The sequence below is a fragment of the Leptodactylus fuscus genome, chromosome 8 (assembly GCF_031893055.1).
Source record: "Leptodactylus fuscus isolate aLepFus1 chromosome 8, aLepFus1.hap2, whole genome shotgun sequence".
Classification (NCBI taxonomy): Eukaryota; Metazoa; Chordata; class Amphibia; order Anura; family Leptodactylidae; genus Leptodactylus; species Leptodactylus fuscus.
In genome coordinates this window covers 83261908-83279225 of record NC_134272.1, presented here as the reverse complement: position 1 = coordinate 83279225, position 17318 = coordinate 83261908, and the positions used below count along the sequence as shown (strand labels likewise).

Below are 17318 nucleotides of genomic sequence, written 5' to 3'. Positions count from 1 at the left end.
AGGTATTCCCCCCTATCAATGACACACACATGAATGCTCGTCTGATCATGTATGTGTTCTGGATGGGGAGCATATTGAGATCCAACTGCATGACCACCTTGCTCACTGACAGCTTTCATACATAGAGAGATGGGCGCCCATTCACATTAGACAGTGGGATGTCCATGGGTTCAGCTAATAGGAAATAGTAAGGGGGCATATAGCAAATTTCAAGCTATGGACTATCTGATAATCGGGAACCTACATTGATACGGCTAGGGCTCATTGAACTGGACCACTGGCTAAGAACAAGTGGAATCCCCAAATTTCAAAGTAAGACAACTATTGAGTTGTTCTTGACTAGTGGAATTCCAGCCTAGGAGATGGTCTAGGGAAAAAGTCTTCTTATGTTGGGCATTGGTATCGTTCTTGTCCCTTACACCAATGCTCATTGGGGATGTTTCTCCACCCCTAGAATTAAGGATCCCATTGTGTGACAGAATTGACAAGTTGTATCCTAAAAACATTCCAACAAAGAGACACTTAGTAAGGAAGCCAAGTGCTCATGTTAACGTGTCCAAAGTCACCCTCGTTGGACATTACAATCCTCCAAACTAAACATATAACCTAGAAGAACACATGGTTTACTGCAGGCCTGCAATGGTTAGTGAGGAGAACCCCTATCCTATCATAAATGTATCCGACCAGTTACAATGTTGATATCTAATGATTATCATTTAATAATAACATCAGATCTGGATTGGCCCACTAGAGTACCATGGCAGGCCCAGACTATATAATGGGCCCAAAAGGTCCCCATTTGGAGATGACTTTGGAGCCAAGCTCTTGCCACCAGGCTCTATATTTAATGGGATGAGCATAAATGTCCTAGTAGATCCATCCAATATGTTCTATGTCTACAATGATAAGAATAAGTGCAGTTAAAAGTAGACATGTCCATGTTCAAAATCTATGGAGGATGGGTCTTCAGATCATCTCATCTGGCTGGTCCAAGAAATCCGAGCTTGACATTTGCTTCAGATTTTGAGAAGAAGCAGTTATGTTTCAGAGAAAACCAAGTATCGTAGTTGATAAGGCTGGTTGGAGACAAGTCCAAGCTATAACCCAATCATCTTGACCCAGAATATGGCAATCGGAGTAAATCCCTGGATCAACTCCCTGTCCAAAAACAATGGCTCCCATGACCTGTGATATTTTTACTTTTAAGTCCCCTTCTGAACTTGTACGAGATCAACCATGACAACATCGTGTGGAAATGGGTTCCATAGTCTCCGCGAGGTTCCTGTAAAGAAGCCCCATCTATGGCTTCGGCAGGTGAGACTTCGGTAAATAGGTGGATCTGACCACCCTATGGTCCGGGGTCATCATCAGTGAAGCATAGAAATTTTGTAGACAGTGAAAATAGTGACTACTGGAGGACAATATGCAAAAGATTTAGGCAGCCGTGGAAAAAATGCCGTCGTCAAGTGTCCCGATCTAGAATTGATGGACGGCAAAAATATTAACAAAAATAAACTAATAACTATTATTGTTTCCTGCCTAACATTTTTGCTCGGTAATGTACCTTAGCAGTTATATTTAGAAACCCCTCATATAATAAGTCAATCCCCCGGATTGCAGAGGGTTTCTCAGCACTTCGCTGTACCCCCCCATGAGCCTGGGAACGTGTCATGGCTGACTGACGAGGTCCAGGACTGAATTTACAGTCTCTGTCTCTCGGAGGCCAATTTTCCTAACCACCCTACCTATGTCTCATGTTCTATTTATCTGAGAGTAATCAGGGCTGGACAAACTCCAGGAGACAGGTCTCCTAAAATGTTAGTGCTGGCGCCTAATTCATTTCTATTTATTCCCTGTACTGTAATTGCATGGAATCATTAAGAGTATATGGAGCACTATGCGGAATCGTAAAAAGCGCATAACCTTGTGTATAGATACTCCTGCAATCTGCTGCCTCCAGAAATGCATGGCACCTTCTGAAATATTAAAGGCAATGTTATCTATTACATAATACTTCATTACACAGGTGCCACCCTGATCTGAGCTCTGACTGCGTCATCCTGCAACTTTCAATCCCTATAAGATAAAGTCGATGTGGGCCATGAGGATGTCTGATATTTCATTACTCTCTAGAACAAAGTCTAGATGGTGACTAGAGATGAGCAAACACTATTCGGAAGAGCCATTCCCATAGAAATGAATGGAAGTGGCCGACACACAGACTTTGCCGGCGGCCGGTCACTTAACCCCCCGCGTGCCATTCATTTCTATGGGAGCGTGCTATTCGGAACGGCTGTTCCGAATAGTGTTCGCTCATCTCTAATGGTGACCTTTGGTCCAATGTCATAAATGTTTTTGGCAGGTTTGGCTCTCCATGGGGGAAACAAAAACATCTGTCCCTAACTACTGAAGTTGAATGAAGGAGCGCACAGCCTCGGCCTCCAACTATTTAAGAGTCTGAAATATTATGGTTTATACACTACAATTCTGGCCTAAAAACTCTCCCACGCCACATTCATGGGAGCTACGCTATATTTAATATCATTTATGCAAATGCTCACTGAAATCTACAGTAGCTACAAGCTGGCATAGATTTCATCACAGATGTATGGTGTGGTCGAGGAGATGACCCATCTTTGAGGAGGTCTGCACCTCCTCATAAATAAGGTGGCACCTTTTAGGGTATGTTCACACGGAACTTTTTGGAGCGGATTTTTCTGCTAGCTACCGTAGTAGCGAAAAAAAGAAGTGACATGCCCTATCTTGCCGTGGATTCCTCGGCTGATTCAGTCGCGACGTCCGTGGCGCGAGTCTCCCTTCCAATTAGGCCCATTCTTTGGGCCTAATCCAGAGCGGAATGCCTCGACTGGATGCCGGCATCCCGTTGCGGCTAGCCGCGCGAAAGTGTTCACACACAGAATGCAAATTCTGCCGTGTGAACATACCCTTAAGGTGCGGTGAAGACTTGTGTTGCCTATGCCAGTCTTCATAAATATCACTCATTTAGGAGAATATTGGAAGATAATTTCACTGCCCCAGCAGGTACATACAGTACAGTCTCTAGCTGCCCATGTAATGCTGTGCTCGTGCATTATGGGACCGACAGCAGTGCAAAGAGAATGAGAAATATAAAAGCCAAGATGGTGTCTGACCAGGAGTTAGGAAAAGCTGGACAGTAGGGATTTGAGTAGGATACACATGATAGAAGCCTGGAGAGTGGCAGACAATGAGGTGAGGGGATTTTGTTCCGGAGAGCTTTTATAAATCTGCAGCCTGTCTATTTCTCTTGCCTATTACAGCATAATGCACCATCTCATTATGGTCCCCACATTATAATATTCAACCACATGTCCCCTTGAAAAGGCCCCACAGTATAATGCCCCCTCTTGTTGCCCTCACAATATAATGTCCCTCTCCTGGAGCCCTCACAATATGAAGTTCCCCTTTTGGTGCCTTACAGTATAACGCCCCACTCATGGTGCCTTCACAGTATAATGTCCCTCTTCAGGAGTCCTCACAGTATAACGTCCCCCTCCTGATACTCTCACAGTATAACGCCCCCCTCCTGGTGCCTTCACAGTATAATGTCCCCCTCCTGGTACCCTCACAGTAAAATGTCCCTCCTGGAGCCCTCACAGTATAACGTCCCCCTCCTGGTACCCTCACAGTATAATGCCTCCTGCTGGTGCTCTTACAGTATAATACATAAGTAATACCCAATATGCGCTATCCCCTGCTTTCTTCCCCTGACTCCAATGTCAGCAGGTGCAATTGTAAGTGATGTCACTACATCGATCCTACCACTTCCAAGACACGGGGAGCAAAGACAGGGGCCGAATGCTGAAGAAAGGAGTGTACGGCTGGGATTGTCGGGAGGCAAGGAGTTGGATTTGGTAGAGGTGGTAAAACCTACAATGAACCTGCAACACATCTACCGGTGGACTTTTCAAATTGCAAAATGAGGTCAGAGGAGACAGCAAGTGGTGAGATGAGACTTAAAATTCCGAAAAATACACATAGACGTAAATTAGAAAATTGCTTTTGTGTGATTCCAACCTATGAAAGCAGGTGTTGCGATTGGCTCACGATCACAGTCATCCTGCCTTACGCTTTTGCTACAGTATCTCTGCCCCTCGCTTTCTTATCTTCTGCTATGAAATCTTAAAATCAAAGGAGCGATAATCACCCGGTGTCTTACGGAGGAGGAAAAAAAAAAGAAGGGACGGCTATTAAGGAGGAGGCCGTAACATTTCGCTTTAGGAGGAGAAGTGTCAGGCTCAGCATCAAGTGGGTTAAACAGCAAATGGAGTACACTTCATCCGCGCAATAAATGGCCATCAAATGACCTTTTTCATACCAATTAACAAATCATCTGCTAAATCTATGAATCTTAATATTCAGATCTATTCACTTCACTTCATACAATTTATCTGCAAATACTTATTGGACTTTTGATTCTAAATATAATTAGCTGATAATTTTGCTTGGCTGAATTACTTTTCTGGAGGGCCTACGACGGCTCCGAATCGCATTATCTCGTAATAATGAATCCGATAGGTGATTTTTTTTTTCCCCTGTAATGAGGATGAGACACAGTTGTGACACCTGAATCTGGTAATAACACTAGACTGCTAATTATCGACAGGATTTTTTTTTTTTCCATTTTTTTTATTTTGTGCGTGCGCGGAAAAAAAAAATTAAAAAAAAATATCCCTCATTATTAAAGAATAAAAAAAAAAAAAAAAAAGTTAAAATTATAAAGTGACACCGGAGGAGAGTAAATAAAATGGAGTGATTAAAACATCGCTGCTTTAAGGGAGGGGGGGTTTAATTAAATGCAAATGCTAATGTTGTCATACTTAGCAGATGGGATTAAAATTAGTTATTGTGGCTGATATTGTATGGTATGGCGCTCGGCGCTCAAAGAGCTAAAAGGAGCACGGGCGTTGGACGTTTAAAGGGGCAGAAAACTTGGATGGAACGGCAAACAAGGGACTTCTTTGCTTGGAACTGGCCCCTAGGGGGAGGGGCTTAAAGGAATGAGCCATTTGAATACAATGGAAGATGTATCCTTAAAGGAGTGATCCAGGGAAGGTTTAGACAATCACTTCCTCTGCAGTTCTATTTCGGAGAGACTAAGGTGGGTCACATGATCAATACCGGCACCCAAGGTGATCCGCCTACTGTCGTGTTCACTGGTATTTACCTCTACTATGGGGGTGACTTTACTATTATGACGATTTAGTCTGCCAGCCCTCATGGTATAGCTATATACTAGGGATCGGCAAACTCAAGATTCGATTCATTTCGGGTTCGGAGATTGGTTTCAAGTTGAGAACCAGAAGTGACTTATTATATTAGAGAGAGGCCCAAAGGAGGTGGAAAAATCGTAAAAACTTGCATATTCACCTTCCATTACCACTTTTAAGCCTTCTGGTGGTATCCGGAGCTCTCTCTTGGTCTCTTCGATGATGTCATGGACCCAGAGTCACCACTGAAGCCTGTGATTGGGCCTTGGCAGACACATGGACACACTGAGGATCAGGACTCTTGGTGAGCCCAATGTGACCTCTGTGCCCCAATCTCAGGCCTCTGTGGTGACCCTGGGCACATGACGTCACCGGGAGAGTGCCAGACGACTCAAGGAGGGCCAAAAGAGGTAAACAAAGGCAAGTATCAATGTTTGGTATTTTTTACCCTACCCTGGGCCTCTACCTATTATACTCTGGGGTCTGAAGAGATGGATGAGAATAATAACTTACCGCAATGTGTTTCACAGTGGCCATTTTAGTTAAAAACCGGAACAATCTGAAATATTTTTGTCAAACCCAGGTCAGAACAAAGTGGTTGGCCTATCTCTACTTTCTACAAGTGATCACAAGGGATGAGATTGAGTAACTCAGGGGCCGGTTCAATCGTGTAACCCAGGGACACAATCAGACCAGGTGTGACCCAAAGAGAACCATGGAGAACGTAAGTGTCTAAACACCACTTGGAGAACCTCTTTCAAGGTGTCAGGAACCCAGCAGATCAGCAGGTTTTGGGACTATGGGGATTCCCATTCTCATGATCAGTGGGATCTTGTTGCTCATATAATCTAGTCATAAGAAAAGTCCATGGGCCACTCCATTTACTATGTAAATGAAGACATCATAGGGTAACATTAAGGGTCTGTAGTATGGTACACTAGGGGCACTGTTGGTTCTTTGCAGCCATGACGTTCTGGGTTTGTATCAAACCAAGTTTCTAAAGGTTTCCTGGTTGGTATTGCAGCCCATCCCCATTGACTTGAATGAGACTGAACTCCAAACAGGTCATGTGACTGGCAAACAAGACATCTGTGGCCTGTGAAGCAGAGCCCTGCTGACACTCTGAAAAGCTGAATGGGATGTTTTCTTGTTAAACTGGTGACCTATCCATAGCAGAGATCACTGGTATCCAAATTTGATCTGACACCAGGGCCTCGTGCAGATGATCTGATCTAGTTAGGTACTGGCACTGGTAACTACCGTCTTGAGTGGGAAGCAGCCCTACTGCTACTCCAGTAATGGGCACAGAGTTGCAGTACCCTATGCAAAGTACAGGGTTGTATCTCTGGTCCTATCACCTGAATAGGAGCAGAGCTGCTTGCAGCCCAGGAACACATCTGGATCAGCTGATCGGCTCAGGGTCCAGGTATCGAATCTCCACTAATCCTATACTGATGACCTATCCGTTCAATAGATCTATCAGTATGAACCATGACATGGAATTTAAAGGGGTTTTCCAGTCCCAAATAATTTTTTTCATGTAGATTGGCCATATATGATCTGAGGAGGCCGACACCCAGTCCTTGCAGAGATCATCTATTCCTGCAGCATCTGGGTGCAGGAAGCTAAAGCATTGGACAGAGAGCTTGCACAGGTGCCTACTATTAAAGCAATAGGAACGGTGCGGCACTTCCCTGGAACCCCTGCTATGTAGTATATGGGGCTCCTGCACCGCTCCTATTACTTGTATAAGAGGAGCCTGCACAGTTTCCCTGTCCACTGCACCAACTTCCGGTTGGTCTGTGCAGGGTCTGTGTGCTGGGCCCCCACAAATTACATATTATCCTATTGAATCCTTTCTAATTTGGAACTTTGGTTGTGATATATTTTATAATCTCTGTACAGCATTGCAGAATATGTTGGTGCTATACAAATGAATGAAGTGCATATACTAGGACTGGTGGGGAGACAAAATAAGGGAGTAGGGTTAGTTTTGTCCCAGTCTATTATATATTTATAACATGTGATATGGTAGAGGGGGTGGAGGAGATACGTCATCCTATACTTCCAGTATCCCATACGTGGAGCCTGACCCTTCTCCCATCCCCATCGCTCTTACTTAGATTGCTTTAACACAAACACAAGTTTGCAGCCCAGGCGTTCATCCAGCAACAAATGTGATGTGGAGAAAGTTGGGATTTGGGGAGGACGGCTGCTGACCACCCACTTTGGGTAATATCCTAAACTAAAACCTGAGATGTAGCGTGCAGTAACTGTGGATTAGGGGGAGAAAAAAAAAAAGGAAGAAAACTAATTGCACACTTTCTTTTACTTTATTTGTGTAAAATTTTCCATCTGCTACATCTAAAGATGTCTAAACTGTTCGTATCAAACCTGCATTCGGCTGCCAGCTGTGCCCATTAAGGATTTCAAAACGCTGAGTAAATGAGGCGTCGTAAAAGCTGGTAGTGGTGGTCCATCTGCCCAGTACTGGTGGGATCCCCAATACCTGGGCTGCGCCGCCACAATTACAGCCGCCTCTTCGTTTTCTGCTAAAGTTGTAGAATCTGGGAGCGGAATGGCTGCAGCGTCATCTCAGGAATTGGCGCGGACGTTTATTAGTCGGCACAGATGTTATCTCTTCTTAACAGGTAGACGGTCCGTGCTAGTATTAGAGGTGTACAGTGTTGTGCAAAAGTTTTAGGCAGGAAGAATGCCTTCAGAAATAGAATGATTTATAGATGATTTTTGGAGAGAAATGTAAACCCCATCAATATTTGGTGTGACCTTTGCTCTTTGGAGGAGGAGTCCTGGAAGTGATGATATGGCCCCCACTAATATAGCCCTGATCCCAGTCTGTCTGGGATGACATGAAGAGACAGACGGATTGGAGCAAGCAACCTCCACAGAAGATCTGTGCTTAGTTCTCCAAGATGGTGGCAGGAACAATCTTGAATGGGGTAAATGTTCAGTTCACTACCCACACCTTGTATCTAAATACATAAGTGCTTGTTGATTCCCCCCTTGACACATGCCCCAATTGCCCACCAGCTATGCTACTGCTCTACAAAACCTGCCATTTCGTCCATCGTTGTGTGTATGTGCACTGCTAGACAACCACTTGGGTCAGTCTAGTTTGTCTATTGCATACAGATTAAATTAATAACCGTTCTCCTTGTCAATAAAACAGACTGAAACTGTCTCCACCGACAAGGAAACTGGTATCAGCCAATAGTCAATTTATATATACATTTCCAGGAGGAACAACAGAGGAACGACACAACAAGAAGCTCCAGGAACGTTATCTCATAGAGAATACAAATATTTCCTAAAAAAGACATGTGCCAAAGGTGGCATCTATTAGAAGGTCTCATGACAATAAGCAGTCAGTCAGCTGTTTTATACAGAGCTCAGCTTCTCTCCTCTATCATATAACCTATATATCACAGAGCTAAGCTTCTCTCCTCTATCATATAACCCTATATATCACAGAGCTCAGCTTCTCTCCTCTATCATATAACCTATATATCACAGAGCTCAGCTTCTCTCCTCTATCATATAACCTATATATCACAGAGCTCAGCTTCTCTCCTCTATCATATAACCCTATATATCACAGAGCTCAGCTTCTCTCCTCTATCATATAACCCTATATATCACAGAGCTTAGCTTCTCTCCTCTATCATATAACCCTATATATCACAGAGCTTAGCTTCTCTCCCTCTATCATATAACCTATATATCACAGAGCTCAGCTTCTCTCCTCTATCATATAACCCTATATATCACAGAGCTCATCTTCTCTCCTCTATCATATAACCCTATATATCACAGAGCTCAACTTCTCTCCTCTATTATATGACCCTATATATCACAGAGATCAGCTTCTCTCCTCTATCATATAACCCTATATATCACAGAGCTCAGCTTCTCTCCTATAACCTATAAATCACAGAGCTCGGCTTCTCTCCTCTATCAATCATATCATATAACCCTATATATCACAGAGCTCAGCTTCTCTCCTCTATCATATAACCCTGTATATCACAGAGCTCAGCTTCTCTCCTCTATCATATAACCCTATATATCCCAGAGCTCAGCTTCTCTCCTCTATCATATAACCTATATATCACAGAGCTCAGCTTCTCTCCTCTATCATATAACCTATATATCACAGAGCTCAGCTTCTCTCCTCTATCATATAACCCTATATATCACAGAGCTCAGCTTCTCTCCTCTATCATATAACCCTATATATCACAGAGCTTAGCTTCTCTCCTCTATCATATAACCCTATATATCACAGAGCTTAGCTTCTCTCCCTCTATCATATAACCTATATATCACAGAGCTCAGCTTCTCTCCTCTATCATATAACCCTATATATCACAGAGCTCAGCTTCTCTCCTCTATCATATAACCCTATATATCACAGAGCTCAACTTCTCTCCTCTATTATATGACCCTATATATCACAGAGATCAGCTTCTCTCCTCTATCATATAACCCTATATATCACAGAGCTCAGCTTCTCTCCTATAACCTATAAATCACAGAGCTCGGCTTCTCTCCTCTATCAATCATATCATATAACCCTATATATCACAGAGCTCAGCTTCTCTCCTCTATCATATAACCCTATATATCCCAGAGCTCAGCTTATCTCCTCTATCATATAACCCTATATATAACAGAGCTCAGCTTCTCTCCTCTATCATATAAACCTATATATCACAGAGCTCAGCTTCTCTCCTCTATCATATAACCTATATATCACAGAGCTCAGCTTCTCTCCTCTATCATATAACCCTATATATCACAGAGCTCAGCTTCTCTCCTCTATCATATAACCCTATATATCACAGAGCTCAGCTTCTCTCCTCTATCATATAACCCTATATATCACAGAGCTCAGCTTCTCTCCTCTATCATATAACCCTATATATCACAGAGCACAGCTTCTCTCCTCTATCATATAACCCTATATATCACAGAGCTCAGCTTCTCTCCTCTATCATATAACCCTATATATCACAGAGCTCAGCTTCTCTCCTCTATCATATAACCCTATATATCACACAGCTCAGCTTCTCTCCTCTATCATATAACCCTATATATCACAGAGCTCAGCTTCTCTCTTCTATCATATATCCCTATATATCACAGAGCTCAGCTTCTCTCCTCTATCATATAACCCTATATATCACAGAGCTTAGCTTCTCTCCTCTGTCATATAACCCTATATATCACAGAGCTTAGCTTCTCTCTCTCTATCATATAACCTATATATCACAGAGCTCAGCTTCTCTCCATCATATAACCCTATATATCACAGAGCTCAGCTTCTCTCCATCATATAACCCTATATATCAGAGCTTAGCTTCTCTCCATCATATAACCCTATATATCACAGAGCTCAGCTTCTCTCCTCTATCATATAACCCTATATATCACAGAGCTCAACTTCTCTCCTCTATTATATGACCCTATATATCACAGAGATCATCTTCTCTCCTCTATCATATAACCCTATATATCACAGAGCTCAGCTTCTCTCCTATAACCTATAAATCACAGAGCTCGGCTTCTCTCCTCTATCAATCATATCATATAACCCTATATATCACAGAGCTCAGCTTCTCTCCTCTATCATATAACCCTGTATATCACAGAGCTCAGCTTCTCTCCTCTATCATATAACCCTATATATCCCAGAGCTCAGCTTCTCTCCTCTATCATATAACCCTATATATAACAGAGCTCAGCTTCTCTCCTCTATCATATAACCCTATATATCACAGAGCTCAGCTTCTCTCCTCTATCATATAACCTATATATCACAGAGCTCAGCTTCTCTCCTCTATCATATAACCCTATATATCACAGAGCTCAGCTTCTCTCCTCTATCATATAACCCTATATATCACAGAGCTCAGCTTCTCTCCTCTATCATATAACCCTATATATCACAGAGCTCAGCTTCTCTCCTCTATCATATAACCTATATATCACAGAGCTCAGCTTCTCTCCTCTATCATATAACCCTATATATCACAGAGCTCAGCTTCTCTCCTCTATCATATAACCCTATATATCACAGAGCTCAGCTTCTCTCCTCTGTCATATAACCCTATATATCACAGAGCTCAGCTTCTCTCCTCTATCATATAACCCTATATATCACAGAGCTCAGCTTCTCTCCTCTATCATATAACCCTATATATCACACAGCTCAGCTTCTCTCCTCTATCATATAACCTATATATCACAGAGCTCAGCTTCTCTCTTCTATCATATATCCCTATATATCACAGAGCTCAGCTTCTCTCCTCTATCATATAACCCTATATATCACAGAGCTTAGCTTCTCTCCCTCTATCATATAACCTATATATCACAGAGCTCAGCTTCTCTCCATCATATAACCCTATATATCACAGAGCTCAGCTTCTCTCCATCATATAACCCTATATATCACAGAGCTTAGCTTCTCTCCATCATATAACCCTATATATCACAGAGCTCAGCTTCTCTCCTCTATCATATAACCCTATATATCACAGAGCTCAGCTTCTCTCCTATAACCTATAAATCACAGAGCTCGGCTTCTCTCCTCTATCAATCATATCATATAACCCTATATATCACAGAGCTCAGCTTCTCTCCTCTATCATATAACCCTATATATCCCAGAGCTCAGCTTCTCTCCTCTATTATATAACCCTATATATCACAGAGCTCAGCTTCTCTCCTCTATCATATAACCCTATATATCACAGAGCTCAGCTTCTCTCCTCTATCATATAACCCTATATATCACACAGCTCAGCTTCTCTCCTCTATCATATAACCCTATATATCCCAGAGCTCAGCTTCTCTCCTCTATCATATAACCCTATATATCACACAGCTCAGCTTCTCTCCTCTATCATATAACCCTATATATCACAGAGCTCAGCTTCCCTCCCTCTATCATATAACCCTATATATCACAGAGCTCAGCTTCCCTCCCTCTATCATATAACCCTATATATCACAGAGCTCAGCTTCTCTCCTCTATCATATAATCCTATATATCACAGAGCTCAGCTTCTCTTCTCTATCATATAACCCTATTTATCACAGAGCTCAGCTTCTCTCCTCTATCATATAACCCTATATATCACAGAGCTCAGCTTCTCTCCTCTATCATATAACCCTATATATCACAGAGCTCAGCTTCTCTCCTCTATCATATAACCCTATATATCACAGAGCTCAGCTTCTCTCCTCTATCATATAACTCTATATCACAGACCTTATACAGGCCCTAACAAAGCCATCATAATCACATGATTGGAAAGGTCTCTGCCTCCAACAAACTCAGCACACTTCTATCCTTCTGTAGTCATTATTATTATTTGATAAGCTACTTCATGATAATACCTGTGACATGCATTCCTGTCCTCGTTACCATAATCACATGATTTGGGAAGTCACTGCCCTCTACAAGGTCGGCGCTCTCTTGTTCTTCTGCTGTCAATCTTTTTTAGCATCTTTTTTTAAATAATAGTTTACAATAGAAAAGATTCTACACGGAGTCCTGTCCCATCATGATCACTTGCTTGGCTAGGTCTCTGCCTCCCACAATATCAGCACACTCCTATTCTTCTGCTGCCATCAATCTTATGATTTGATCAGTTGTGCTCATCTAACTCCACCAAGTTTGTGATGATTCCCCAAAATATACACCCCTTTCCATAATCACATGACTAGAGAGGGCACTTCTTCCTACAAGCTCAATACACTCCTCTCCTTCTGCTGTCAGAAGTCACTGCCTCCTACACATCCTGCAGTCTTGTTCTTCTGCTGCCATTATTTTTACCACTGATAAGCTACACTCCATACACTTCATTAGACGGCCCCTCAAAATGCCCCCCTGTCTTTATTACCATAATCACATGGCTAGATAGGTCACTGCCCTCCACAAGATCAACACACTCCTCTCCTGCTGCCCATAACCAAGACCCTCAATCAGGATACAAACTCTACACCCCCTCCATCTACTCTACTGCCCTATTAAGACTAGTCCCAGCCCTGCAATTTGGACAATAAACTTGTGCACTCACCCAAAAATACTCATCCCCCTCTAGCCTCAGACCGGGCCTGAATATTACTCATACATAATCCAATTTCTATAGAGATGGCTCCTGTCGGGGTGAACCTCGTCTGCAGACACTGTGCAGGCTCATCTGGTTAGCAAACATCAGAATTTTTGGATGCATTCAGTAATGATTCAACAATGAGCCCAAAAAAAAAGCAAAAAAAACATGCAAATAATAATAAAAAAAATAATACATAGAACATTTTCACAGCAATCGGGAGTGAAGCCCCCGAAGGGTAGGGAAGGCTCCTGGCACAGAGGCAGGATGCGCAGAATATTCATGTACAATGCAATCATATCACCCTGCAGGCATCTCATGACGTAATAGCAGCCCCTTGGAATACGCCGGGCTGTTACATCAGTTTGCACGGGTCTGCCCTTCGCTCAGTGTTTACAATGGAAATGATTAGTATCTGCTTACTACAACCCCGGCGAACGAAACTTACATTGCCACGCCAAAGAATTCATGTTTAGCCGTCGAGATGACAACATCGGCCGCGCAGAGCACTTGGAAATATTCGTCTTTGCTGGGCAAGAAACCCCAGTGCAAAACTGCTGACCCCAAGGATATTCTGGCCTGGGAGAAGATCTCTGCAAATGAGAAGAAAAAAATAAATAAATAAAATAAAAAAAAAGGGGAAAAAAAAATATTCATTTTATTTAATACGGTGCGAAGCAATCTATGATGTCAGCAGTGTCTCATCTGAAGCGCAGGTTAATTAGCTGCCGCTTATTTTAACGAACTTCTCGGAGTTGTTTGCTTTTATAATCAAGGCACAGAAGCAGAACCAAATGTTAAGGTGCCAAAAAAAGCTGACAAAAGCAAAGGGTCCGCCTCGCCGCCCTCCCCCTGAATGAAAAAGCCAACTGTCTGCTTCATAAAACTCGCTCAGCAGACACTGAAACAAAATGGACTGTAAAGTTCGTTAGATGAAAATATTAAAAAAGAATTAAGCTAATGGAGATAAAATTAAAAGAAATGAGGCAACAAACACATCACACCAAAAATGGCATTGCGGTGACAGCTAAGATTCCTAATGACGGACTGCATTCGGAAAAATTAAATGGCATTCCGTGCTGAAATTTCTTTGGAAAGTAATGATCCATGCAGGAGACTCGCACTCCAGGCGCTAAGAAGGAGGGGGAAATAAAAAAAAAAAGAGAAAGTCTTCTGAAATAACAAAGAAATATGTGTCGCAAAGTGGAAAGGTTTGAACAATGCCATGGGGGGGGGCTCTTAAAAGGAACACAAAGGCATGGCCGTACCTGATGGGACAGAGGGGAGCTAGAAGCTGTGAATAGGCACCTTCCTGCTGGGACTCGGGGAAACGTCATGCATGACCTTGCTGTATCCTTCATGGTAAGGGGCTCTGGTGGGGTGTCAATATTGGTGCAAAAATGCTTACATTGAGACGGTCACCAGAACAGAGCTGCACAGGTAGATAGGGTAGGGTTACCAGATCCCAGCTGTGCAGGTAGATAGGTTAGGACCACCAGAACCCAGCCCTGCAGGTAGATCGGTAAAGGTCACCAGATTCCAGCCCTGAAGGTAGATAGGTGAAGGTCACCAGAATCCAGCCACGCAGGTAGATAGGTTAGGGCCACCAGAACTCAGCCGTGCAGGTAGATAGGTTAGGGTTACCTGATTCCAGCTCTGCAGGTAGATAGGTTAGGGCCAGAAGAACCCAGCCCTGCAGGTAGATAGGTAAAGGTCACCAGATCCCAGCCCTGTAGGTAGATAGGTAAAGGTCACCAGATCCCAGCCCTGCAGGTAGATAGGTGAAGGTCACCAGAGCCCAGCCCTGCAGGTAGATAGGTAAAGGTCACCAGAATCCAGCCACGCAGGTAGATAGGTAAAGGTCACCAGATCCCAGCCCTCCAGATAGATAGGTTTGGGTCAACAGAACCCAGCCACGAAGGTAGATAGGTGAAGGTCACCAGATCCCAGTCCCACATGTAGATCCAACTTTGCTTCCCTCTTGTCAGTTGTTGCCCCCATTACCATTTTTTTCAACATGAGAATTAAATCTTTGGAGCAACAAGGGTGCATTATTGCTCCAAACATATAAGTAGCAGCACCCTTATTGCTCCAAAGAGCTAACTGGCCTATTGACATAAACAGCGATATCTCGGTGGCAGAGGCCGCGATTCACAAGGGGCAAACACTGTTTGATTTAGGTGACCATAACCTACAGTATGTATCTGCACTGCTGGGTTCTGGTGACAGATTTCCTTTAAGAAGGCCTTTTGAGCTCTCTTGACACGTATCTTTAATAAATGATAATACTAGAGCTTTCTTTCATTTGCACCTTGTGTTGTGTTCTCTGTTATTCCTCCTGGAAATGCAGGATAACCAGACATTATGATTCCACTTATCAATGGGGTGTCTGGACAGTATCAGACTAAGTTTAAAAGTCAAGTGGGCAGTAACATTATTGTTTATCTGTGGGCGGGGTCTTTGTGTGCTGTATACCATGCAGTCACCACCCACTTGCCTAATAGACCCTAATTTGCATCAACACTAACAGGACTTGTATCTTTGGAATAGCCGAATGGATGTTCAACAAAAGAACAAAATGCTGAGAGTGACAGCACCGAGGATGGATGCCATTGGGCTTTCCAGAACCGGTGACCCGGTGAGACTCCCAAGATCTCAATTGATCCAAAGAACTGGGGTGTCTGTTCAGGCTACTCCCCAAAAATCTGGAGATTGGTGTTCCTCTAACCCCTGTTGATTGGGAGAATCCACTGGTATTATAGAAACAAGCCCTAACATCGCAGAAGACTGAAAAACACCTAATGAATGACCTCACAGACAAGATGGCCGCCCCGTCTATGAATAATGGATGTGCGCACGTTGGATAAAGCCATCAGTGACTGCAGGCGGTCATAGGTAGACACATTACAAGGGATCTCAATCTGAGATGTAAAGATAATTAATAACATGCATCTTTTAAGTACTCGGAGATACCCAAAAGTCACACAGGCCCAAGAAGACTTAAGTAAGATGTTTTAACTGAGTGAAGTGATATCATCTTCCATCTAAGAGCAGCAATTATGAAGAAAATGTAATTACCAGGCACATTTCCCTAGTTGATCCAACCCATGATGGAGATGACTGCTCGCCACACAATTCTATCTCCTAAGTGCTTCACTAATAAACTAGATCGAGAAACGAGAAGACGAATCTCCATACTATGTACAAAGCCATGTCTACGAAACAGGTAAAAAAGATCCCCCCCCCCCCTCACCAAAAAGAAAAAGTAATCTTGAGTTTCCTCCAGTCGTTTGTTGAGTCATCTTGGTCACCTATATGGACACCGAGTGAAGACCACAAATGGAGGTTTTCGTTCTAAAAACCAAAAATTCGGTCTAATTTACATTGTTATCTGCTCTAAATGTCAGCCATTCCGGAAAATTGGGCATTATGTTCCTAAATCAGATAGAATAAGGCTCTACCTAACCCCTGGATAGTAGTGTAATGCCGCAGGTACGTGTGATCTACAGGGAGGGGGCAACCTCATGGCGCACTCAACGGTTTGCTATCACTTCCAATTTGGCATGGTCAAGGCAAAGACTTCTGAGATAGCTGTCCACAAATTGGTTGTTTGGCCATGAATGATTGCATCTGATTCCAAGTCTTATCGATGAGGAAAGGGAAAATAACACTGCCCAATACGCCACTGAAAACATAAAGGTCAGCCATACTAAATCTAATCCTTCTTTCCTTGTCGTCGGTCATCGGGAAAGGACACCTCTGTACATATTAGATGGCGGGCAAGTCTAGGTGAAACCGCTGGTTTGGCCAACATTTATCTAATGTGCATGAAGAAATGCAACTTAACCTATAGACCACCAGCATAGCCTGATCTTGAAGCCACATCTGTCCCCTACACCCCAATAGAGGAACAACCTATAATATTTCC

At 43.0% G+C, this 17318-nt stretch overlaps 1 protein-coding gene across 1 annotated transcript in view; it reads right to left on the bottom strand.

Annotated features, from left to right (window-relative positions):
* QTMAN (queuosine-tRNA mannosyltransferase) overlaps nt 1–17318 on the bottom strand; it is a 145975-nt gene that overhangs the window by 18032 nt on the left and 110625 nt on the right. Inside the window, exon 6 of the mRNA XM_075284532.1 lies at nt 13839–13983. Coding sequence (XP_075140633.1) covers nt 13839–13983 — 145 coding nt within the window. The remainder of the gene's footprint in view (nt 1–13838; nt 13984–17318) is intronic.